Source organism: Camelus ferus, chromosome 12 (assembly GCF_009834535.1).
Source record: "Camelus ferus isolate YT-003-E chromosome 12, BCGSAC_Cfer_1.0, whole genome shotgun sequence".
In the NCBI taxonomy this organism is placed as follows: Eukaryota; Metazoa; Chordata; class Mammalia; order Artiodactyla; family Camelidae; genus Camelus; species Camelus ferus.
The window spans coordinates 21,277,306-21,303,235 of record NC_045707.1 but is presented as its reverse complement, the minus strand read 5'-3'; the positions used below and the strand labels follow the sequence as shown (position 1 = coordinate 21,303,235).

The 25,930-nt window shown below is 32.9% G+C and overlaps 1 protein-coding gene across 7 annotated transcripts in view; it reads left to right on the top strand.

The window, feature by feature from the left end:
* USP15 (ubiquitin specific peptidase 15) overlaps window positions 1–25,930 on the top strand; it is a 108,950-nt gene that overhangs the window by 12,478 nt on the left and 70,542 nt on the right. For 5 of the 7 annotated variants that reach the window (XR_004324535.1, XM_006192376.2, XM_006192375.2 and 2 more), the window contains exons 2-4: window positions 7,349–7,476; window positions 14,874–15,004; window positions 25,651–25,777. Coding sequence is in view for 6 of the 7 variants with exons in the window: in XM_006192376.2 (XP_006192438.1) it covers window positions 7,349–7,476; window positions 14,874–15,004; window positions 25,651–25,777 (386 nt within the window). In the remaining variant the exon portion in view is untranslated. Of the gene's footprint in view, window positions 1–7,348; window positions 7,477–14,873; window positions 15,005–16,698; window positions 17,534–18,585; window positions 18,808–25,650; window positions 25,778–25,930 lie in introns of those variants that run through there. The other 2 variants (XM_032493134.1, XM_014565752.2) reach the window with 2 other exon arrangements.

Sequence of the window (25,930 nt, the reverse complement as noted above, 5' to 3'; positions counted from 1 at the left end):
TCAAATACAGTTCCCTGCTCTATACAGCATGAACTTGTTCATCTATTCTACATATATCAGTTAGTATCTGCAAATCTCTAACTCCCAATATATCCCCACCCACCCCCCTCCCCACTGGTAACCAACCACAAGTTTGTTCTCTATGTCTGAGAGTGTTTCTGTTCTGCAAATAAGTTCATTTGTATTTTTTTTTAGATTCCACATATAAGTGATATCGTATGGTATTTTTCTCTTTCTGGCTTATTTCACTTAGAATGACATTTATTAAAGGGGTATTAGAGAAGGAGTACATAGGTGTGTAGATGATTGATGAGTCAAGGTTGAAATGTCTGAAAAATCCAAGATGACATGGATGAGTAGCAATTGGAAGTGCAATTCAGGAACTTGATATCTGGCCTTGGGATGCAGATTTTGGAATCATTGGTATGAGTTACAATATTACTGAGAGTATTAATAGTGAGAAAAGAAGAAATTAGAGAGCAGCTCTAGAATACTAAGATTTAAGCAGAGAAAGAGAGTGTTGTTAAATGAATGAATGAATGAATGAACAGCTGAGCATTCCTCCCCAGATAAAGTAGACTCCCAGAGGTTAATTTTAAAAAGCACTGGTAAGGTACATAAAATTATGGATCCTTTGGATTTGTTAGGGTGACTGTTGGTGACTTTGTGAGAACCTTTCTGAGTGCGCATTTAGGTAGGAATATCTGTTGTGCTAGACTGTAAGTGCTAGGTTATTGTGCTGGGTTTTAAGTGTAGATTGAGGAAGGAGAAGCTTGGCTGCAAGGACAAGTCAAAAAAAATGGAAGTAGATAAAAGGGAAAATGAATATGTGAATTGGGAAATAGTGTTGGGGGTGGGAAGGAGAAAGAATTGGTCCTTCTTCTGTGATGAGTGAAAAAAAGAGAGAAAAGACACAGAGAGAAACAAGGAGGTAGGAGCTGTTAATGAGGTAAGTCTCCAGGGAGCAGAAAGAAATTAGATCCAAAGAATAGGAGCAAAAATTATTAGCCTTGGATTTAAGAAAGATTCTGTCCTCCACCAATACATAAGGTAATCTTTATGGTAAAGGTTTGGAGCAAGAGAGTTAGAAAGTTGGGGCTTCTAACTTCCTTGAAATGTAAGCAGGAAGGCTGTCTATTCAACCTAATAGATTAGAGACTGAATGAGACTGGCAAAGATTCGAAATAGAAGGCTCAACTGGAGACATACTGGAGGATTGTGGGTCAACTTTGAAGGACTTGAGAGATTGAAGACCATAAATTTTTAATCTCCATGGGATTTTTCTCTAGTAATTTCTGAACCCAGATAATACGATAAAAATATTTTCAGATTGATGTACTTAGTATTTGAGAATCACAGGTAGTGACTGTGAGGCATTGTCATAAAATTCCTTGTAATCCACTGAAACAGGAGAAGGATTAAGCCACAGCCAGAAGCCTCAGTCAAAAGTAAAATGATCTTGAGCATATTTTGGTGCATTTACTTCATAGCTTTTTATATGAGAAAACAGTCAATTGGCTCAATATTATTCAGAAATATTTCACCTTTAGTTTCATCTGTAAGATATAGACTGCTTTGCATAAGAAAGTTAAATTAGTCTGTTCATCACAAAGCAGTTAATTACTACTCTGTACTTTGGGCTGTTTAGATGATTGCACATGGGCTATCTAGATATTTGCACAGTAACATTTATTTGAATTTTAGATGGTTGCAAGTCTATAATGTAATATTTGGTACTAAAGCTTGATCAGCTTAAAATCAGTATATATGTCTGTTTTAGGATTTTTTTTGATTGATTGTTATGCTTATATTATTTTCCCATATATCAAGGGTAGTAATCTGTACTTTTTGTACTTTGTACTTTGCTTATGAGATGTCAACCAATCATTTTTACTTTCCTGGCTTACTGGTTGCTCTAGTTACCAAAGGGAAATAATTTCCTGAAAATGAATACATGTATCAGAATCATATTTGATAAATTTGGAAACAAATAAATCAAATTTTTCTAAAGAAAATTCTTCAAAGCTGTTATAAATTTTTTGTTAAAATTTAATGCAAGTTCATCTGTTGGATTTGGAAGCGATAATATAAAATATAAAAGATAAATATAAGAGATAAAAGGAAATTATGAATTTCTTTAAAAATATATAGTAATAAAACTAAAACTGTGCATTTTACACATTTCACTGTACATATTTTTTAACCTGTTTTGATGCTTGAAGTTTCATTTGCTGACTGTAACTGTCAGCTTTATTGGCTGCAGCATTACTCATAATCTAAACATTTGACTATTTCATTTCGTACATGTATGTGAAGATGTATAAATGTAGGTAAACTATTCTATATTAAATAAAAAATATTAGTCATATAAGTAATATTTCAGGAAGCAGAAGAATACAAAGAAAAATAGAACAAAACACCTGTGTACACCTCTCAGCTTTAAAAAAATAAAACATTACAGATCTAGTTGAATCTCCCTGTATATGTTTTCCTAATCCCAACTCCTTCCCTGCCTCTTGAAATTGATTTTTTATTCTCTTCCCTTACACATTTAATATGTATGCATGGATCTATAAATATTAATATTTGTGGCATGTTTAAATTTTTTTCTTTAGTTGCAGTGTGTGTGCATATCTATGCTATCTTAATACATTTATGTTATGTTAACATGTATCCTTTTGCAGCTGGTATTTTTTTGTTCAACATTGTAATTTTGAGATTTATCCATGTTAAAACATGTAGCTGTATTTTTCATTTCAATTTTTGTGTAATATTTCTTGGTAGGGATAATGGATATTAGGTCTTCCCCCCAATTTTCCATTTATAAGTTTATGCTGCAGTATATATTCTTAAGTTGTATTCTTGTAAATATGTGTAAGAGTTTCTGTAGAGTAAAACTTAGAAAGGGCAATACATGATTCTGTGATATGCACATCTTCATCTTTAATAGATACTGCCAAATTATTCTCCATAATGAGGATCCTAGCTTACACCCCAATTGGCAGTTTATGAGTTCAGTTACTACACATCTTCTCCACACTTTGTATTATTGACACATGTACATGTGTGTGTGTTCATCAATTTCATGAGAATAATGTGGTATGGGGTTAATTTGTATTTTTCTCATTGCTAATGAGATTAAGCATCTTCTCATATATATAGAGGTCATTCTGATGTTCCATTCTGTGACTCGCCCTTTTTTTTCTTTTTTTAAAAAATTAATTTAAAAGAATTTTTCATGTATTCTAATCCTTTGTTGATTATAGGTAGTATAAATATCTTCCCCATTTTTTTTACTTGGTGCCTTTGTTGAATAGCTTTTCATTTTAACCTCACAATTTCATCAACCTTTACGTTTAAGATTTTGTGCTTTTTGTCTTAATTCTTCCTGTATTCTAAGGTAACAAGGATTTTCTCCTATATGTTTTTTGAAAATTATACTTTTGCATTCACATTTGTGTTTTTCATCCAACTACAATTTATTTTTGTACAGTTTCTGCTGTAACACAGCATGTGTTCCTAAAAATCACTGTGCTATATGCAAAATCATGCAATAAAAACCACAGGGCATATGGGAAAGATAGGATTGGGGCACAGCACTTTGAAAAATTTTTGTCAGTGACACTTTTTTTAAAAAAGATGCTCAATAAAAATGGTGGCACAGTTTTACACATGTTAAATGTTTAAGAAATACATAAATACTCCAATAAATATCATATTTCCATTTTGAAAAAGACGAAGTTTGCTTGTGGAAGTGGGGATCAAAAGGGTTGCAGCTTGTGAATCTATTTTGAAGTGGTGGGAAGAAAGGTTATGTGAAATCTGCCAAGAAGTTTTTAACAGCAGATATGGAGAATGTGGCTCATAACACACGTGGTAAATGTAGGTAAACGTTTGAAATGCATGTTTTGTGTATGCCTCTGCTGCTCAGCATAGCTGGGTAGTTTCCCACATTTACCTAGTGTTCGTTTCAGAGTTAGGACTAGGGTTAGGCAAGCAAGGGACCTAGGGTGTTAAAATTTAAGGACGCACACTCCCTGTTAGGGTCCCTTGGCATCTCATTTGCCTCACCCTAGTCCTTGCCCTGCTTGTGGATGAATTAGTGCTTAAGCATACACTGTATTTGCATTATTGTTCCCTTATATATCAGTCATGTTTAACACATTCAGGTTTTTAAAAAGCTCTAAGTTAGAACTGACTGCCCATGAGAGGTAGAGCTCTAATTTTTTTCTGTGTGCATAGCCAGATCTTTCTCCACTGGTTTGTAATGATGCTTTTAGCATATAAGGTAGTTCCACATATACTTAAGCCTGGTTCTTACTTCTTTATGCTATTTTCATTGGTCCTTTTGCTTCTCCCTATGCTAATATCACATTTTCTTAAGCACACGTCTGGCACTAACTTTGTAACCATGGGAAGTGAATTTCTGTGTGCCTATGAAATTATAATAGTGCCTGCCTCATTGAGTAGTTAAAGAAGTAAATGAGCCAATATATTAAAGTGCTTAGAAGTATGTGCCTGGCCCAAGAGTAAAGCCCAAGTGCTATTTTGTTATTAAAAGTAATTCATGTAACAACTTAATAAAGAGTCTTGATATGTAGTAGACTGAGATTGCCATTTTATTTTTCCTTTTCCAAACTGAGAGTAAATGGGGAAAAGCTTATGAAAGGATTCCCTGAGAAAGTGACATTTAGACTATCTGAAAGATGATAGGAGTTAACTAGGTGTTGAGAGCATAGCAGAATATTTGAGGCAGAAGGAACTATAAGGCAGAAAATAGTGTATCCAAGAACTAGATCTCAGCATAAAGAAAAATGGTACTGGAGACTAGAGAGGTAGGTAGGAGCAGATCATATCATGCAGGACCTATTAGGCAATGTTAAAGATTTTACACTTCGTCTTAAAGTCAGTTACAACCATTTGGTATTGGTACAGGTATAGGTGTAACTACTCAAAAAAGAAACTCAGGAGCTAAAGTTGGGCCCATCTGAACCCTAATAGATAACAAAGATTGAGAGTGCAGTTGAGACTGTGTCATGAATTCAGGTACTTGTTCACTTATTTGTAATCTTGGTGAGCTATTGATTTTGTTCTAGGCTTTTATCAATTCAAATTGTGGAATCTTATGTTTTGGGCAGATTCATAGATTGAGAGTTTTACAGCACTACAAATTTATGTAAATGTCTTGAAATAAAATTTTTTCATTTATTTGTCCACTTCTAATTTCATGGGTGTACCTAAGAAGACTGCACATTATTTTGGTAATAGGTGCTCCCATTTTTTCTACTTCCCTCATGTTTCATTACCACAGAATTCTTTAAGTAAGATATAGGTACCTGTAATAGAAATATGATGCCCTTTTTCAGTTGAAGGTAGTGTTGAAAATTAAATGGGAGAGTTTCCTCTCATGATAGTTTCATACAGAAAGCAGTCGCTTCAAGATAGAGGAAAAGGAGTTGAACTAGAAAGGTTATGGCAGCAGGTAAATACTGCCCAGGGCAACCCTGCACTGAAACTAAAGAATTTATTAAATACTTTGGAAGCTGAAACCCCAACTTTTAGAAATATCTTTTAAGTAAATGTGAATAGAATTTTGATAGTATTCCACAGATAGTTTTTAATGTTAGTTGTATTTGTGACTTTTTAAAGTATAGTATTATTGTTAATCTATAAATTCAGTGCAATTCCAATCAAAATCTTATTTGGGTTTTTTTGTGGAACTTGATAAACTGATTCTGAAATTCATACGGAAAAGCAAAAAGTCAAATATAGTTAAGATAGTTTGCAACAAGAAGCAGCTGGGGAAGTGTGCCCAAATAGTAACATTATTAAAGTAATTAAGATAATGAAACTGACACAGTGATAGAACAATAGATGAATGGAATAGGGGAAAGGCCACTTAGTATGACATTTATTTGCAAAGAAAGCAAATAGAACGTCTGATTATCCTATTTAGATTGCAAGAGAGAAAGGGACTAAAAATTTTTTAGTGGGTGATGTACAATTAAGTATAATTTTCCTTTTTATCAGTTTAACATATAAGGTCATTGATAGTCTGTTCTATTTACTTTAGAAACAAGGTTTTCTTAAAACTTAGTTTTTCAACTTTTTTTCCTTCTCTCATAAAGTCTCAAAATCTACTATATGGGGGCTCAGTTGCATAACCCTGACAGTGGGTTTGGAATATTCATGTATAGATAATTCTGCCTTACCAACTTTAAGGGAATTTAACTGCTGATGAATGTTCTTTAAGAATTGTTGGGTTTTGTTAGGTTGGTGCCTTTGCTTCAGGTATTTTCAGATATAACTATAGCATTTCATTCCTGTGGTGCTACATGTATAGTGCTGCAAGCAAAGAAACATTAAGAGTGGTGTTCTTCTAAAAAACTTGGTTGCACGTGAGGGCTTTAAACACCTTGTTAACCTTTATTTTTTATTTTGTTTGTGATTTAACCTGGTTAAGTGTGGGGGAAATGTTTCTGGAAAAGAATTTAAAATAATTATGAACTAGTAACAAATCATGGTAGGTATAATACAAATACATTTGTAAAGTTTTTAAGGTCTATAATTTTTTTATGCTTTCTTTGCTAGAGAACCATTATTTTACTTTTTCTGTCACTGGTCATCTGATAAACTAATCTAGGTATTTGAAATAAGATGAATATAGTTTCAGTAATGCTTACAGTGCTTGGTGTATTACACTTTTGAAATCAATCGAAAACCAACCCTGCTTGCCCCAGCAGATTTTATTTATGTATGAGAAACAGTTGGAGACAGTATTGTTGTTATTAACTTTTGTTAGTAAGGCAGCTAATTATTGTTAGTTTCTTTTAAACTTGGATTATAATTACTATAATCAATCTTACAAACTTCTAATAATTGCTTTCCTTACCCCCAAAAGAATAGAGTAAAATGTATAAAATTAACCTACTATATATTAGTAAGTTTTTTTGTAAAAGAACCATTTTTCATATTTGTATTTTACCATGTTGCATTTTAAATTTTGTTTTGATTGATTCTTACAATTACCATTTGAATCTTCAGTTGGCAAATATTTTATTGAATATCTATTGCATTTTTTTAAGTGCTGTTAAGGATTTTTTTAACGTGTATATTAATAGTTGTCTTTAGTAGATATTTTGTAGAACAACAGAAAATACTTTACACAAGTAACACTTACACAAGAAGTGTTTTTCTTCTAATACTGTGCCATTACAGTTATACTCAGTAATCCTTTGAAGGAGGCATGTGCTTTGAAACAAAATGAAATATAAAAATTAGGTAACATTTCTACTACTGTTCGTATAGTTTCAGGTATTTTCCTTTACTGATTTCTTTTCTTTTTTAGGTACCTAGTTGATAGTCGCTGGTTCAAACAGTGGAAAAAATATGTTGGCTTTGACAGTTGGGACAAATACCAGATGGGAGATCAAAATGTATATCCTGGACCTATTGATAACTCTGGACTTCTTAAAGGTATTATTTCCTTCTTTCAGTCAGGTTGTAAATGTGTTCATTGCAATATGTTATGATCAATATATGGAATATGAAAAATGTTAATGTAAATAAATTGATAAATGAGAAATTTCTTTGTACAGTCATCCCTTGGTGTCCATGGGGGATTGGTTCCAGGACCCCCCTCCTCAGATACTAGAACTACTGATGCTCAAGTCCCTTATATAAAATGGCATAATATTTGCATATAATCTGTGTGCATCCTCCTGTATACTTTAAATCATCTCTAGATTATTTATAATACTTAATACAGTGTAAAAGCTATGTAGATATTTGCTAGTGCACAGTAAATTGCAGTTTTGCTTTTTGGAACCTTATGAGATTTTTTTCCCCAAAATATTTTCTCTCTGGAGTTGGGTTAAATCCACAAATGTGGGACCCATGGTTACAGAGGGCCCACTATTATAGATCTGATCTAATGAACTCAGATTATTCTGTCATAATTAGTTTTTCTTCTGTATCATGACCAATCTGGTTTTTTTTTTAAATTAATTATGTAATAAGGGCTTATTACTATTTAAACCTAGAATGTCAATTAAAAAGCACTATCTTACTTATTTGGGGGAATGCTATCTTGTGTATTATTTTCCTAATGGACCCATGACTTTTTTTAAGTTGGAACCATTGGTATATGTTTACATACTTTGATTTTTGCATTAATCTTCTATAACCGTTACTACTTGCCAGTTCTTCTAAACCTCTTATTACATTTAAAGAGAATAAAACATAAGTATGAGAACTTCCATTTTTGACCAAGATGGAGTAACAGGAATTAGATTTATCCTTCCACTTGAACGAACTAAAACCCTGACAAAATATATGAAACAGTGGTTCTCAAAACATTGGACATCAGGCAGCAAAGAATAGTGATCCCTGAGAGATAGGAAACAAATGAGGTGATCCCTACGGTTTCCTCAGCTTACTGCACTGAGAGAGTTTCCACGACATGGCACAGAAGGGGAAACCCATGCAGAGCCTGGCATTCTTTCTTACTTGAGGAAAGAGTTTGGAGTCCAGGGAAACCAAGGCTGACAGAGTTTTCAGGACAGAGTACCAGAAGAATGAGCAGCACAGAACGGAGAAAGAGCAACCTAGAGATTTATAGGAGCTCTCTTGCGAGCCTTCAGCTGACTGTTGACCAGTGCATGTATGTGAAGAAGCTACCTAAGGCCAGGGAAAGAACCACCCAAAGAATTAGAAGGGACAGCAATTGAGGCTCATGTTACCAAATCAGATTTGTTTCCCAAATGTGCAGCAAACCAAACCCTGAGATGCCAAGGTTTGCAGCAGAGAAAAGGTTTATTCAGGGAGGAGTCAGGAAAACAAATCTCAGATCCACCTCCCTGATGGTGAGGGGCTCCAGGTATTTGTGGGATAAAGAAGCAGGTAGTCTGAGGCATGAGCTTGAGGAAAGGAAGTTGTAGATAAGAAAAAGGTGAGGTAATCGTCATACTGTGCAGGTGCGACTAAGCTCCTTGCTTCTCTGTGGGATACATGTTCAGAAAATGGCAGCATTAGCATGTTCTGGAGTAGTTTTGGGCCCTCTGACGTTAGTAGGTCACTGAGCAGTAATTCACACAAACCCAATTAGGAAGTCGGTGGTCTTAGTCTTAGCCAGCTCTGCCTAAAACTGGACACAGCTTATTCCAAGTTTCTGAAAAATAACTCATGCAAACATCTTATTGTTTAGGCTGTGTGAGGCTTGGAGGACATAACAAGTTTTTGTAAAAACAATTAAAGTGAACTTCATCAATGAAGGCAGGTTACAGTTCATTATTTGTTAAGCAAGTTGTAGTTTAGTGGATCTAACTGATGGGTATCCTCGGTTTCACTCATATAGGACCATGAATAATGTGTTCACAGTAGCCAGAGTGGAAAACCTTATAAATCACAGGGTAGACTGCAAAGGACAGGTTTACCTCTATAGAAGGTCAAAATTAACTCTTTTTTCCTTCTAAATTGAAAGCATCAAACTATTTCCAAGTAACTTAACTGTGTCTCAGAACAAAACACAGTAGTATTTACAGGAATACAAAGATACCCAGCATCCAGCAAGGTAAAAGTTAGAATGCCTTGGATTCAACCAAGTCTTACCTGAATGCAAAGAAACCGAAAAATATGATACATAATGAGGAGAAATAGCAATGTTTTAAAAAAATTTTTAAGTGGAAAAAAGGAACAAAGAACAAATGAAACAAACATAAAGTGGATAGCAAGATGGTAGATTTAAACTCAGTTCTATGAATAATCATATTTAATGTAAATGTCCCAATTTAAGGTAGAGACTGAGATTGGATTTAAAAAAAAAAAGACCCAAGTGTATACTGTCCACTGGAAACCCATCTTAAATATAAAGATACAAATAAATTAAGAGATTGGAAAAGAAATGCCATGTTGTGATAAGCAAAATTCTAAGACTGACATCCAATGACCCTCCCTCTTATATAATCATGTCCCCCTTGAGTGTGGGTGAAACCTGTGAATAGGGTAAAATACCATTTCCGTGACTATGTATGACAAAAGGGAGCTTAATTTAATCACACATGCCCTTTAAAAGCTGAGATTTCTCTGACTGGTAGCTGAAGAAGTCAGAATCCAAAGCATGAGAAGGACTCACTGCTGGTTTGAATATGTAGAGGAGCACATGAGAAGGAAGACAGGCATCCTCTAGGAACAGAGAGAGGCGTTGGGCCCAAGGCCAGCACGGAAACAAGGACCTCATACCTGTAGCCATGAGAAACTGAATTCTGGCAACAACCTGAATGGGCTTGGAAGTAGATTCTTCCCCAGAGCCTTCAGATAGGAGACCAGCCTATCTGACATCTTGATTTCTTCCTTGTAGGACCCTAAGCAGAAAACCCAGTTGAGCTCACCTGAACTTCTGACCCACAGAACTTTGAGATATAAGTGGGTGTTATTTTAAGCCACTGTAATTATTTGTTATGTAGCAATAGAAAACAAATACACATACTAACACTAATCAAAAGAAAGCTGGAGTGGCTATATTAATATCAGACATTAAGTTTTAGAACAGATAACATTACCAGGGATAAAAGTTCAGCTCATAATCGTAAATGGGCCAGGACAATTTGTTAAGAGAACATAGTAATCCTAAATATATACCCACCTAATGGCATAACTTGAAAATACATGAAGCAAAAACTGATAGAACTGCAAAGCAAAATAGAAATATATCCATATGATGAATATTTCAATACTTGTCTCTCTATAAATGGTAGAAAATGTGTAGACAGAACAGTAGTAATGAAATAAACCAACCAACCTGACTTAATTATTTATAGAATACTCCACTGAACAACATAATGAAAATTCTTTTCAAGTGTGCTCATGAAGCATTTAGACCATATTCTGCACCATAAAACCTGTCTCAAAAAAGTTAGAAGGATTTAAATCATACAAAATTTCTCTTACTTCAGTGGAATAAATTAGAAGTTTGTAACAAAGATGGGTGGAGCATCTTCAAATATTTGGAAATTAACACACATCTATGTAACCCAGGGTCAAAAAGAATGCAAAGGGGAAATTAGCAAATATTTTTAACTAAATGAAAGTGAAAATAAAACATACCACAATTTGTGGAAGGCAGCTAAAAACGTACGTGGAGGGTAGTTTATAATCCTTAATACTTACAAAGAAAAGAAAGTTCTCAAATCAGTGACCTTGGTTTCTGACTTAAGAAATTAAAAATAAGAACAAATTAAACCTAAATTAAACAGTAGAATGAAAATGCTAGTAAGTTGAGAACAGAAATTAAATATAAAGAGAAAACAGAAAAATAGAGAAACCAAAAATTGGTTCTTTGTAAAGATAATAAAATTTATAGAATCTAGTTTGATCAGAAGAAAAAGGGAAAAGACAGAATTACCAATATTAGGAACAAGAGAGGTAACATCAGTACAGAATTTACAAATAATAAAAGGGCAATAAAGGAATATTACGAACTTTATGCCATTAAATTCAGCAAATTAGATAAAAAAGACAGATTCGTTGAAAGATGAAAACTACCAAAGCTCATTCCAAATGAATAGTGAACTAACACAAATTGAAATGTTAAAAATACATTTTATGATGGCATCAAAAATATAAAATACAGGTAAATCTGACAAAGTATATGCAAGACACGTACACTGAAAAATATAAGACATTGATGAGATAAATTTAAACCTAAATAAAGAGAGAAATTATGTTAGTCAATCAGAAAACTCAATATTGTTAAGTTCTCCCACTCAGTCTACAGATTCAACATAATTCCCAATCACGTGCCTAGTAAGCTTTTGAAAAAATGCGATAGAATTTACATACCATAAAATTCATCCTTTTACATTATACAATTCTCTGTTTTGTGGCATATTCACAAATTGTGTGGAGATACACATTTAATTTACCTCACCATCAGTTAATAGACATTTGGGTTGTTTTAACTTTCTGGCTTTTGTAAAAAACACTGCTCTGAACATCCACGTACAAATCAAAGTTCAGGTGTTTTTGGCAAATAGATACTTAATGCTCAAGCAGCATTTGTTTAAAAGACTGTCCTCTCTCCAGTGAATTCCTCTCACATCTTTGTGTAAAATCAATAGACCGTATACTTGTGGATCTACTTCGGATTCTCTAATCTGTTTGATTCTTACCTCACACTATGTACAAATATTAACTAAAAACTGACCAAAGACATAAATCTAACAGCCAGAACTATAAAACTCTTAGAGAAAATATGTGTAAATCTTTTCCAATCTTGGATTAGGTGACGCTTTCTGACACCAAAACCACAAGGAACCAAAGGAAAATAATAGATAAATTGGACTTCATCAAAATTAATTTGTGTTTTAAAGGCACCATCAAGACAGGAAAGGGCAATCCACAGGATGGGAGACAATTTTTGAAAATCATGTCTGATAAGGGGCTAGAATCCAAAATATATAAATAACTCTTAAAACATAACATTAATTAGACAAATAACCCAACTAAAAATGGGCACAGGATCTGAACAGACATTTCTCCAAATATAAGCAGCACAGGTGAGATACTTAACATCATTAATCACTAGGAAAAGACAAATCAAAATCACAAGAGATACCACTTAACACCCATTAGGACGGACCAGTCATTCATTCCTAGGTATTTACACAAGAGAAATGAAAGCATCCAAATGAAAACTTGTACACAGGTATTCATAGCAGTGTTATGTGTAATAGAGAAAATTGGAAACAACACAAAATGCCCATCAACAGCTGAATGGATAAACAAATTTAATATAATATCCGTATAATGAAATCCTACTCAGCAATTTACAAGAATGAAATATTGTTACTTAAAAACATGAATAGATTTCAAGATAATCATGTGGCACAAATGAAGCCAAACAAAGCATTACGTACTAATTTTATATGAGATTCTAAAAAATGCAGATTAGGCTATATTTGCAAAATACAGATAAATAGTTTTCAGCGAATAGGACAGTGGACCTGGATGGACAGGACAGAAAAAAAGCTCCAAAGAAACCTTTGAGACTGACGGAAATGTTCGATATGTTCATCATTTTGGTGGTGATGATGGCTTCACAGTTGTTTTGATATGTCAAAATTATCAGATTTTACACTTTAGATCTATTGTAGTAGTTTACTATCTATCACTTTTATATCAACAAACACAGACGTAACAAAAATCAGCTGTTCTATGCTTAATTTAGGGTTGTTCTTCCCTTAAAAATGCGTTGATCGTTTTATTTCGTCCACTAGATATATATAACTGTCTGGATTCTGGTACATAATAAAATCATTTACCCAAACTCTTAAATTATTGTGGAGAACAGAATAGAAGTCTTAATTTTTTTAACTTTTTTTTTCCTCTTCTTAAATTTTCTTCGAGGTAGTCTGTTATAGTGGAGAGAAAATGAATGTTAGAGTAAACAGATACATGCTTGAATCCAGTCTCTACAGTTTTCTGTATGTGACCTTGGGCAAGTTAATACCTGAATCTGTTTACTAAGCGAAATGGAGATATCTACTTCATAATATTGTTTGGAAAATTAAGAGATAAAATGGTTTTCCCTAATAACACCTTTCATAGTACCTGCAGTTTTCCTTATGAATGATCTTGGGCAAGTTACTCAATTTCCTTCAACATAGTTTCTAATCTAAAACAGAGAGCTACCTATCTTACAGGATTGTTTTGAAAATTGACTGCTATAACATGGTTATCGCCCATATGTGATAGTACATGATACATATGGGGGTTTAAGAGTTTCTTTCACTTTCAGAGGGTTCTGAAAATCTGTTCCAAATTGTCAGTTTTGATCATGAATTTAAAAGTTACAGCTAAAAGTTTTAAAAAAAACTGAGTCTAAAAATTCTGTTTTCCCATTTCTGTTCTTCATGAAACATAGTTTTCTCAAAGTTTAGTATGATTATTTGAGCATAGATTGATCCTCCAGTAAATAACTTTCTTTTAACTCCTTCAGCATTTTTCTTCCTTCTTGTTTTATACTTATTTCTAATTAATAATAGTACATTCTCATTACTGAAGTAGTACCAAGAGCAGTTTTGCTTCCCATGTTTGTTACTTCAAGGCTGGCTCAGAATGAGAGAATCTTCTTATGTTGTAAGTAACTCAGTAAACTGTTTTCATTTCTGCACTTTGGAAATCAAGTAAAGGACCAGATAATAAATGAGTCTCAGATTAGGACTGTGATATAGGTGTAATTCAAGGTATTGCTTCCAGATCTCTGGCCTGCCCTGTACTACATTTTAGTTTAACTGGAATTTTGAAAATGGATTATAGAATTAGAACCGCATCTGAACAACTACTTCTGCTTTAGATCTTAGGAGGAATCTAGATCAGGGGCTCTGTGGAGTAATGAATTGGTTCATAAGATGCCCTTTTATGATTTCCATCTTGGTTCCCAGCCCAGGTGCTTTGGCATCATTGTAAAAGGTTATTGATTTGCTTCAGAATTTTCTTCATCAGCTAATGCTAGAGTGACCACTATTACCATGGGATCTCTGGTACTTAAAATATTTGGGAAACAATCTTTATTCAGATCCAGACTTCCTTGGTTAACAATTACATTGTAGTATTTTTTAAGAGCCCAGTAAAAGAAAAATTATGTTTTAAATATTGTTGGTTGACTTATGGTACACACTGAAACTTTGTACAGCAGCAGTTGGAATATGTAGACTTAAATGTGAACCTCTTCAGAACTTTGTTCAAAACTCATTATTTAACTGCCTAAAATAGTCTTCATGAGTTTAAAAAATTTGTAATGTTTGCAACCGAAGTATTTAGAGATATGTAGTATTGTTTCTTTTTATGTATTGAGTTTATTTTTCCTTTTGCAGATGGTGATGCCCAGTCACTTAAGGAGCATCTTATTGATGAATTGGATTACATACTATTGCCAACTGAAGGCTGGAATAAACTTGTCAGCTGGTACACATTGATGGAAGGTCAGGAACCAATAGCACGAAAGGTACGTATTAAGAATAACTGAATACAAACGTTTTTCTTAACAGTTTACATTTTGTTGTTAATTCAGTGACTTAAGAAGCCTCATCAGTTTATCTTGGAGAAAAAGACCATCAAAATGTTACTGTACACTGTATAATAATGCCTGACACATAGAGAAGGTTTATTATATACTATCCACTGTTACAAGCATATCATACATTATTAACTAATTTAATCCTCATAAAAAAACTCTCTAAGCTAAGTATTACCCCCATTTTATAGATAAGGAAATGAGGACAGAGGCAGAGAGGTTCAGGGTCTTTAAGAAAGTCACATCATTTTACAACTTACATAGCCTGACTCTGTTTTGTTACCCACTGTGCTGCACTGCTTTTTTGACTTAAAAAAAAAAAAAGTTAAAAATAATGAAATGATGAGTAGAAGAAATATTTTACAACATAAAATTTTTTTCAAAGTTGAAAAAAATGCAGGTATTTTATCCCCATTTTAAAGTGCCATACAGTCTTGAAACATTAACAGTGACCCACTTTCTTTACTTTTTGGAATTAAGTCATTTATGAAAGTGTCAGTGTTTGCATAGTAGAATAATACCAAATGCTTAAAGTAGGTGTGCCAGCCTTATACAAGTATTTGATAGTGTATTTGAGTAGAGCATAATTATTTATCTGATTTTATTTCCACATAAAAATGATTAAAAAGTCAAATTATATAACAGAATGGTATAAACCTCTAGTAGACCAAACATATTTGGAATTATCTGGAACTGATGCTACAAAGTTGCTGTATTAACAATTCGTATTTGTATATCTATAGTTTAGGTATAGAATTGAATCTTGTTCTCTAAATAGAATGTGAATGTGCCTTTGATTTAGTTTAGTATAGTTCCATTTTATTCCTTAATTTCACCCAGCCTTTTTTTGTAGCCATTTCAAAATTATCTCTCCTCTCTTCTAAGAATATATATATAAAATGGCCTATCATTTTATCTGTAGTTACTGGAGAATTAAGTGTTTTAACCATTTGAAGGATAAACTATTTAGCTGTAAAACTGTCTAGAAGTTCATTCCTGGGATAAAAGAAAATCTATATGTGAAATATCTTCAAATGTGTTAAACTGTATTACTTCAGCCTTAATGACACACTTTTTTTTCCTTAATAAGTGTAGCATACATATAGTATAGTAAACAAATCAATCAACAACTCCATTAGCATTTCTTTTTTGAAAGAGGCCATAAGTGGCATTTCTTGAAATCTGTGATAAGCAAATTAAATTAAAGAAGAAAAAGAATCATGAAAACTTTACACAGGAAGAAAGGAAAAAAGTCTGTTAGGAGGCTATATATTTGTTTTTAATAAGGTAGTTGTAATTTACTCAACTTATAACTCAAATTTTGTGTGTAAAAATTACATGGAATGTTTACTAAAATGTATCTTCCTCCAAGATTAAATCAGTAAGTCTGGGAATTTCCAGTTTTACTATGTTTCTGATGCCATTGAACTCAAAAAGCAGACTCTGATGCTGTTGGAACTTAAAAAATAGACTAGTCTTTCAGAGTCTGAAACCCAGCTTTGAATTTCACTAATCTGATTGTATTGTATTAAGGAATCTGGAATTGGTAGCTGTGATGAGAAGCAAAGTTAACCATCTTCCTGGGCCTCAAATCATCTTTAAAATGTCTCAGTTAATAATGTCAGGCATTTAATTTAAAACAAAAACAAAACAGGCAAATGAAAAGAAAATATAATGGAACCAAAGTCCAAGATAAACAACAGATAATAGAAACAGACCCGTGAGGAATCCAAATAATGGAATTATCAGACAGAAACTTTAAAACACTGTGCTTGTTATGTTGAAAAAATTAAAGAGTTTTTAAAGAAGTACAAAACTACTAAGAACCAAATATAATTCTAAAACTGAACAATAACATGAAAAAATTAAGGATTAAGGACTTAATGTTTGGGTGAAATACTAAGCAGAAACAGAGAGAATTGTAAACTAAATGACAACATCAGTAGAAAATCTATAGACTTAAGTTTAAAGAGACAAAAGAATGGAAAATAGAGAAAAAAACAGAGGGATATATGAAATACACTGAATAAATTTAACAAAATACATATAAGTGGACTCCTTAAAGGAAAGGAAAGACAGAATGGGGTACAAGTAATGCTGGAAGTAATAGCTGAGAATTTTCCACAAGCAATGAAAGATATCATACTACAGAGTCAAGAAATGCTATGAATTCCAAGCTAGAAAAATACAAACAAAACCATACTGAACAAAACTTTTTTGGGGAAAAAAAAAAAAAAGATTCTTGATAGTAGCCAGAAAAAAGATATATAAACTTTCAAAGTAAGGGTAAGACAAATAAATGATTTCTCAAGAGAAATGAAAGCCAAAAATTAATGGAATATCTTCAGTGTGCTGAAAGAAAATAACTGCTAACCTAGAATTCTATGACCAAGGAAAGACTCCTTCAGAATAATGATGGAAAAAAGCCATTTTCATATAAACAAATTGATAGACATGCAGTAAAAAAAAAAAAAAATACAAAACAATCTTCAGAATAGAAGAAAAACTACTCCAAAATGAAGCTTGGAGACATAGGAAAAAATGTTGACTGGCAAGAGTAAATACTGTGAATAAATGTTTAGGTAGATTGTTTAAAATAGCAATAATTTCTTATGAGGGTGAAAATATGTATAAAATTTAAGTATGTAACAACATTAGCATATAAGTTAAGGTTGTTGCCCCCAAGACAACCCCTGTTATCTCCGACTTCTCATATCTACATCGTTGGGTAGTCCCCATCCACACTGTATCAGGATCTTAGTATTGTATTGGTCTTTGTGGCCAGTGACATACAGCAAAAGCCATGGTACAGTATATCACTTTCAAGATTAGATTTTAGGTCAAAAAGTATAAACTTACAGTTATAAACTAAGTAAGTCGTGATGATGTGTTATACAGTATGGTGACTATAGTTAAAAATATTATATTGCATATTTGAAAGTTGTTAAGAGTTCTAGAAGATCTTAAAATTTCATATCACAGAGACAGATGGACCTGGAGATTAATACTAAGTGAAGTAAGTCAGACAAAGACAAATATCGTATGATATACCTTATATGTGGAATCTAAAAAAATGATACCAATGAACTTACTTACAAAACATACAGACTCAGACATAGAAAACAAACTTATGGTTAACAAAGGGGGAGGGGAAATGAGGGCTAAATTAGGAGTTTGGGATTAACAGCTGCAGACTACTATACACTGAATAGATAAACAGGGTCCTACAGTATAGCACTGGGAACTGTATTCAATAGCTTGTAATAGCCTATAAGGAAAAGAATATGAAAAAGAATATATATAAATGAATCACCGTGCTATATACCAGAAACTAACATAGCACTGTAAATCAACTATACTTCAATTAAAAGTAAAATTAAATTAAAAAATAAAAATTCTCATCACAAGAAAAAAAGTGTAACTATGTAAGGTGACAGATGTTAACTAGATTGACTGTGGTGATCATTTCACTATGTATACAATATCAAATCATTATATTGTACACCTGAAACCAATATAATGTTGTGTGTCAGTTGTATCTCATTTAAAAATAAAAGATTATATTATAAAAGACACTTTGGCTAACATCTTGGGTGTGCACACCCTCTTGCTCTCTCTCATTTCTCAGTCTGGGAAATTCAACTGCACACTCAGGCAGCCTGTGGAGGGGCTCACATGTTAAGGAACTGAGATCTCTGGCCAATAGAGAGAAATGGAGGCCTGCTAACAACAATGTAAGTGAGCTTGGAAGTGAATCCTCCAGTCTCATGAAAGCTTCCAGATAATTGAAGTCCCAGTCCACAGCTTGACAACAGTCTCATGACAGATCACAAGCCAGAACAACCCAGCTAAGCAGCCCCAGATTCTTGACCCTCAGAAAGTATGTGAGATAATGTCTGCTTTGTTAAGCTGATAAACTTGAGGTAATTTTTTATGCAGTAACAGATAGCTAGTACTAACTTTGTTACCTGAAAGTTGTGTACTACCATAGCAAAAACTTGAAATGTGGTGGTTTTGGAACTGGGCATTGCGTAGAAGCTGTAAGAATTTTAAGAGTATTAATGAAAGCCTAAAGTGCCTTGAATAAATTGGTAGTAGAATTTTAGACTCTGAGGAGGCTGCCAGTGAGATCGTAAAGGAAAGTGAGGAAAATCTTATTGGAACTCAGAATAAAGTGATCTTTGTTACAAGGTGGCAGAAACATTTAACAACATGTCAACTGCAGTAAACAAAAGGTAAAAAAATATATTTAATGAACTGAACAGTCTGCCAAAATGTATGACTGGGTTTCTTTCTGTGCTGTTTATAGTCAGATGTGAGAAAAGAGAGAGAAGCTAAATAAAGGACTGTTAAATAAAAAGGAACCAAGACTTTCTAGTTTTGAAGATTAGTCTCTGCATATGACAAACAATGCTAAAACAAAGAAATACTTCCAAGCAAAGGTCAAACTCAAGACACTCTTAGGAAAGCATGGTCTAAAGTTGAAGCCAGGGCTGTGACTGGAAAATTTCTTTGTTAAGACCTCAGAAAAGTCAAAGGTGGTGCCTCACAATACTGTTCAGACAAAAGGCCCTTTAAAGAATTTCAAGGTGTACTTCATACTTCCTTTCAATATATGGCTTTTAGGAACAGCAGAGCTTCTAAGAAGCTTGAGGGTGATGTCCCTCAGACTTCTCAGTATAAACCCAAGGTAGAAAGTACTTAACTAGAGGACATTTGTGGGTGTGACTTTTGTCTGCTGGGATGAACTTCAGTGAGATCCACTGGAGACCCACTGTGTTTTCAAGAACCACTGCCATTTTGAACTGCAGAGACAGTATAAAATTACCTTTGACCTCCCACACTTCAACAAGCAAGAAATCAGACTAAGAATTTACTCAGCTATAAACAGATGCTAACTTTCATGAAAAAAGGATTACTCAGAAGGCAGAACCAGGTCTGCTCATGAAGAGTCATTTTCACGTAAGGGTAAAGTGAGCCCTTTTATCAAGGAGCTTCCAGTATTTGCCCGGGTGGATTTCAGTATTTCTGTGGACTATTGACTTCTTTGTATCCCCTGCTTTCCCTGCTTTTAACAGGAATATCTAAAAGATTATCTTCTGCATGCCCCACCATTTTATTTTGGGTTTGTGTGGCACAGAGAACTTATGTTTTAGTTTACAAGCCTGTAGAGCAAAAGGAACTGTATTCGAGATGCTTAAAGAATGATACCCAAGAATCTGCACCTTGATCAGATATAGATGACAAGTTTCTGAACTTTGAGTTGATTTTACAATGAGAAGACTAGTGAGGGCCTTTGCAGGGGGAGGGTGTATTTTGCATGTTGTGGGGTGGGACTGTGACTGAGTGCCAGAGGGTGAACTGTAGTAGACAGCCTCAAAGATGCTCCTGAGTTTTTGCCCCTTCTTGGTATTCACACTCTTGTGTAATCTTCTATGTCATATTAGAGTTGGCCTGTGTGATCAGTAAAATAGGACACAAGTGATGGTATGTCATTTCTGAGATTAGTTTATGAAAGATACTGGTACTTCTAACTTGGGAGTGCTTTCTTGCTCTCTCTTGGATCTATCACTCTGAGTGAAGTCATTTGCCACACAGGCAGCCTATGGAAAGACTCACATAATGAGTAACTGAGGTTTCTGCTAACAGCTGGAGATGAGCTGAGGCCTGCCAACAACACATGAGTGAGCTTGGAAGCAGATTTGAACAACAGGATTAACCACCATGACCTAATTGACATGCATTGCACTTAGTCAGTGCAGAACACAAAAAAATTTTAAGTGGAATTTTTATCAAAATTAACCATATTCTGGGCCATCAAACAAATTTCAGTATATTTCTAATGATAGAAAAATTTCAGTGTATTTTCTTTCCCCTAGGGGAATTTAGAAGTCAGTAACAAAAAGATAATTGGATGATCTCTCATCTACCTAGAAATGGAACAATATACTTTTAAGTAATCCTTGGATCAAAGAAGATAGAAGAAGTAAAGTTAGGCATATTTTAAACTGAATGATAATAACAATACGGCATAAAAGAATGGCTAAAGCCATTCTTAGAAGGAACTTTATAGCTTAAATGCAAATACTAGAAAAGAAGAAAGACTGTTGTCATGAGAAGAAAAGAAAATTAAGCCTAATTAAGAAAGAGTAATATAAAGTAGACAGTAATAAAATAGAAAAATTGCACTGAATGAACAAAGTTGACTTGTTGTAAAGAACACTGAAATAAGACCAGTAAACTAAAGATGAGTCCTGACAAGACTGATCAAGAATAAAAGGAAAATAGGTACAGATCCACCTATACTGGGAAAAGGGGTACATTATAGCAGAGTCTAAAGAGTTTTTAAAAGATTAATTTTGAACAATTTTATGTAATAATTTGAAAATTAGATGAAATGAACAAATTTTCAGAAAAATATAGCAATGTTGAAACAGTAAGAAATAGATAATCTGAATTGCCCTGATTAAAGAAATTAAATCATTAAATGGAAACCTTCCCACAAAGAAAACTGTAGCTCCAGAAGGCATTACCAATAAATATTTTACCAATATTAACAACATAATACCAAATTTTAATAATACAATACTAGTTGGTCCAATCCAGCAATATGCTAAAAGGGAATTAAAGGCCAGGCTGGAGTTTTCTTTCAAATGCAATTTCAATTTTACTTTGAAAATCACTTACTAATAATTTTGGTATTAGCTGAATAAAATAGAAAAATAATAGCAATATGCAAAAAAAAAGATGTTTGATAAAACTCAGTATCTATGTATGATTTTAAAAAAACTCCTAGAATACTAGCAATAGAAACCTGCTATAAATATACTTACTGGTAAAATACTCAAAGTTCTCTCTCTTTCAGATCAGGGACAAGACAAGGATATCTATGTTAGAGGTCTTACTAGTGTGGTACTGCAAGGAAAAGAACTGAAAGAATAAGAGTTGAAAAAAAAAAGAGAAATAAAGTTGTAATGGTCTAGAAGACATGATTAAATATGTAGAAAATTCCAAAAATTTTACTGATAAACCATTAAAATTAAGTTTCACAAGGTGGCGGGATATAAGGTAAATATAGAAAAACCAATTACTTATCAGCAACAAATAAAGTTAAATTTTAAAATAGTGTTTACAACAGATCAAAGTACTTAGGAATAAACCTAACAAAAACTACTTTACTGCAATGAAAATTACAAAATATTACTGAGCAAAATTAAAGAAGACCTAATGAAGACCTGGGAAGTCACCAGACTCTCCTGTAGAAGGGCAGACAGTAAATATTTTCAGCTTTGTGGACCGAATTGGCCTCTGTAGAGACTATTCATCTCTGCTGTTTTGGGTGCAAAAACAGCCATAGGTGACACCTAAATGAACAACGATAACTGTGTTCCAGTAAAATGTTATTTACGAAAATAGATGATGAGTCATGTTTAGCCTGTGGATCTCAGTTAGCCCACCCCTGATCTATTCATGAATTAATGCCTACCAACATCATAAAAAGAGTGGCAACTAGAAATTAATTGTATCTTGTTTAGAATATATTTCACTATGAGATAGTCTTACTAAAAATTGCAAGAATAAAAAGATGGATATTGAACTTTTCTGTTAAAAGACACTTCAGAGACTTATCAGTCAATTGCAGCATATGGGCTTTATTTGGATCCCGATTCAAACAATATATTAAAAATGAGATAGCAGGGACAATTTGAATATTGACTGGATATTTGATACTGAGGGATTAGTTTTAATTTTTTAGGTGTGATAATGATGTTATGGTTATGTTTGAGTCCTTGATTTTGAAGAAATGTATCTCAAAATATTTGTATGGTGTTTCACAAGTAAAATTTGTTTGTTATGTGTGAACACCTGTGACTTTGTAGTTAGTCATACTTCTCTACTAGTCTGTCTTTATTTACCACTAGGTGTTCTCATCCTGATTCCCAGGACTAGGTCTAATTCACCTGAGTCTACCTAGCACTGAGCATAGGTGCTCATAAGTGCTGCAGAAATGAATGTAGCTAACCCAAAATTAGTAAATGTGTTCATTACGTCCAGTGACCAAATTGTTTTAAAATTCCAGATTTCTTTAGAAATTACTTTGTTTCCAAAGGTGGAGAAGTAGTCATTTGGAATGAAGTAAAGTTTCAGTGAAACTTTTATATGCCAATATAAAGAGTGGACTATATTAGGTTTATCAAGTATATTTCATCGCTTAAGTCAAAAATGCTGTCTAGTATTCACAGCAAAATGAACAAACAGAAATTATATTTATTTTAATTCATCACGAACTTGTATTTCCCTCACTAACTTAGTAAATAATCTTGACCTTCGTTGTGGCCAGGAATTAATGGAATTCACAGATTTCATTTTATGCTTGCCCCTTATTTCCAATATAAGACAATATTATAATTCACTTAGAAAAAAAAATTTAGCTGTCACCTTTAATTCTGAAATGTAACTATTATTTCTGAATATTCGATCTCCAATCTTATTTCAAATGTATATTTTAATGGTTATAGTAGTTAGGTAAATATAACTTTGTACCCTGTTTCTCATAAGCCTGTTTCTTCTTGTTACAGTCTTCATAGCCATCTATTTTAAATGATTATTTTCAGCACAGATATTTTTAATGAAGGCAGGATATTTTATATAAACAAATATAAAGGAGATGTTATATGAACAAACAGTCTGCATATGAGTATAATGATACTAACACAGAAATGTGCTAATTATTTTTCTATGCTATGATGCTGTTGTGTTCAAGCTTTAATCATTCATATAGAATGGTTCTTTCAAATAAAAATAATTGGAGAACAAACTCGTGTCTTCTTTAAAAGAACTGCTTATTAATACACTTCTTTTGGAAATAGTAAAATACCTTATAAATATAGTAGTATTCTGAGTAGTGATAATGAGGGTTTTAGCAATGTAAAGTATTGTTGGAGAAAAGAAAAAGTAAGAAAAATTCTGAGTCCCAATAAAGTGTGGTTTTTTAAATAATCTTGATGTTTTGTTTTCATTGTTGATAGTGACTTCTGACAGTTAAATTGCCAAGTTCTTTCCAGGATACTATCTATTAGTATTATGAAAATTAATTTTCAGTTTAAGGAAAAACTATGTTTGCTTAGAAAATACATACCTCAATATAAATCATTATGAGGGATTTTCTTATTTTTTATTATTTTATCCTGTTTATTTATCCCATTACCTGCTTTATTGTTAGTCACTCCATTTTTTTCCATAAAAATGAAGTCTTTAGGTACCTCAGTTTCAACAACCTAACAGTGATTAGTAACTAACTTAATATAATGTTATTTTAGGATTCTTATTCAGATACTGAGTCCCCAAAATTTCTGATAGAAATATTTTACTCCTAGCTTTCCTACTTAACTATAACTCCAAGTGATCTTATAAAATTAAATGATATTATATCCTTTGCTACATTCTTGACTTCAAATAAGCATAAAACAAAATCCTTCAAATAAGATATAAAACAAATTAGTTAACTAAGTTAGACAGTTCATATATTAGTTTATAATATGGGTTTAAGTTAATTAACGGAAGTGCAGGTTGTTGCCTATTTAGAAATGTGAATGTAACAAGTATAATTAGAATATATCTAATTAGTAGAGTATCATAAAAATTCACATTGGATTTGACATTAAATACTAGATAAACTATATTTGAACTATTTGAGCTAAAATAAGTTTCCTGTGAGTGAAAGATAAATTTATAAGTCCCTTGCTGAATGGATGCTAAGCTTGAGTACAGCAGTTATTTGGAGCCTCCCTTTTGCCATATTTGTCTAATGTATCACGTATCAGGCTGATTACTATTTTCAGAAACAGTATTCATGACTGAAATCCTACAGTTAACCTTTAGAAGATCAAAAGGAAATATACTTATCAAAAAGGTGACCCTAATGTATATACTTTTTCTCTTTTTTTGCTTTATTGCTTGCATGTTTAGCAGCTTTTTGTTTTCATTTGTTGCATAGAATTACTGAGTGAGCATTTAAAGGTCATACAAAGTCATCCTGGTATGGAAAATTAACATATCAGTTACAGGGCATAGCTGAATATTTTGGCAGCAGTAATTTGGAATTATCATTTTAAAAGATTTATTTTAACATACAGAATCATTATAGCTGTTGCTAACTGAAATTTTGTAAAACTTACCATTTTTAAAGGTTTTCTGCTTGAAATCAAGTACTGAAAGCTAGAAGTATGTCTGTATCTTTAATCAGAGCTGTATTTACATTTTGGATGCAGTTTCTCGTCATAAATACTACATGTCTTCATTATAATATACGAAGTGTCTTCATGGAGCCTTTCTAAACTATTAATATTTGTATCATGATTGTTCATATTCTGTTAAATATCAAAATTTCCAGAAATGTTCCTTGCTTTTTCAGTTATCCAGTATCTTTTATTTTATGTTGATATGTTTTAGTAATTACTATTTTTTCATTGGAGATCTATAATTTTTTTCTAAAGCCTCTTTAGAGAAATGTATTGTTATTCCAAGCAGTGAAATATATCAAGCTATAGCTGACACTGATTTGTTTTGTTTTTTAGGTGGTTGAACAGGGTATGTTTGTAAAGCACTGCAAAGTAGAAGTATATCTAACAGAATTGAAGCTCTGTGAAAATGGAAATATGAACAATGTTGTAACTCGAAGATTTAGCAAAGCTGACACAATAGGTAATGCAAGATCCTGTCTCTGTTAAACCATTGCTATTAGAAATTTAGTTACAATTCTATTTGTTATATGCTGCTAGGATGATAACCATTTTAAGACTTTATCCTTAAACATTACTGATTTCCAAGTTTGATACAATGTATCTTAGCTTAGAG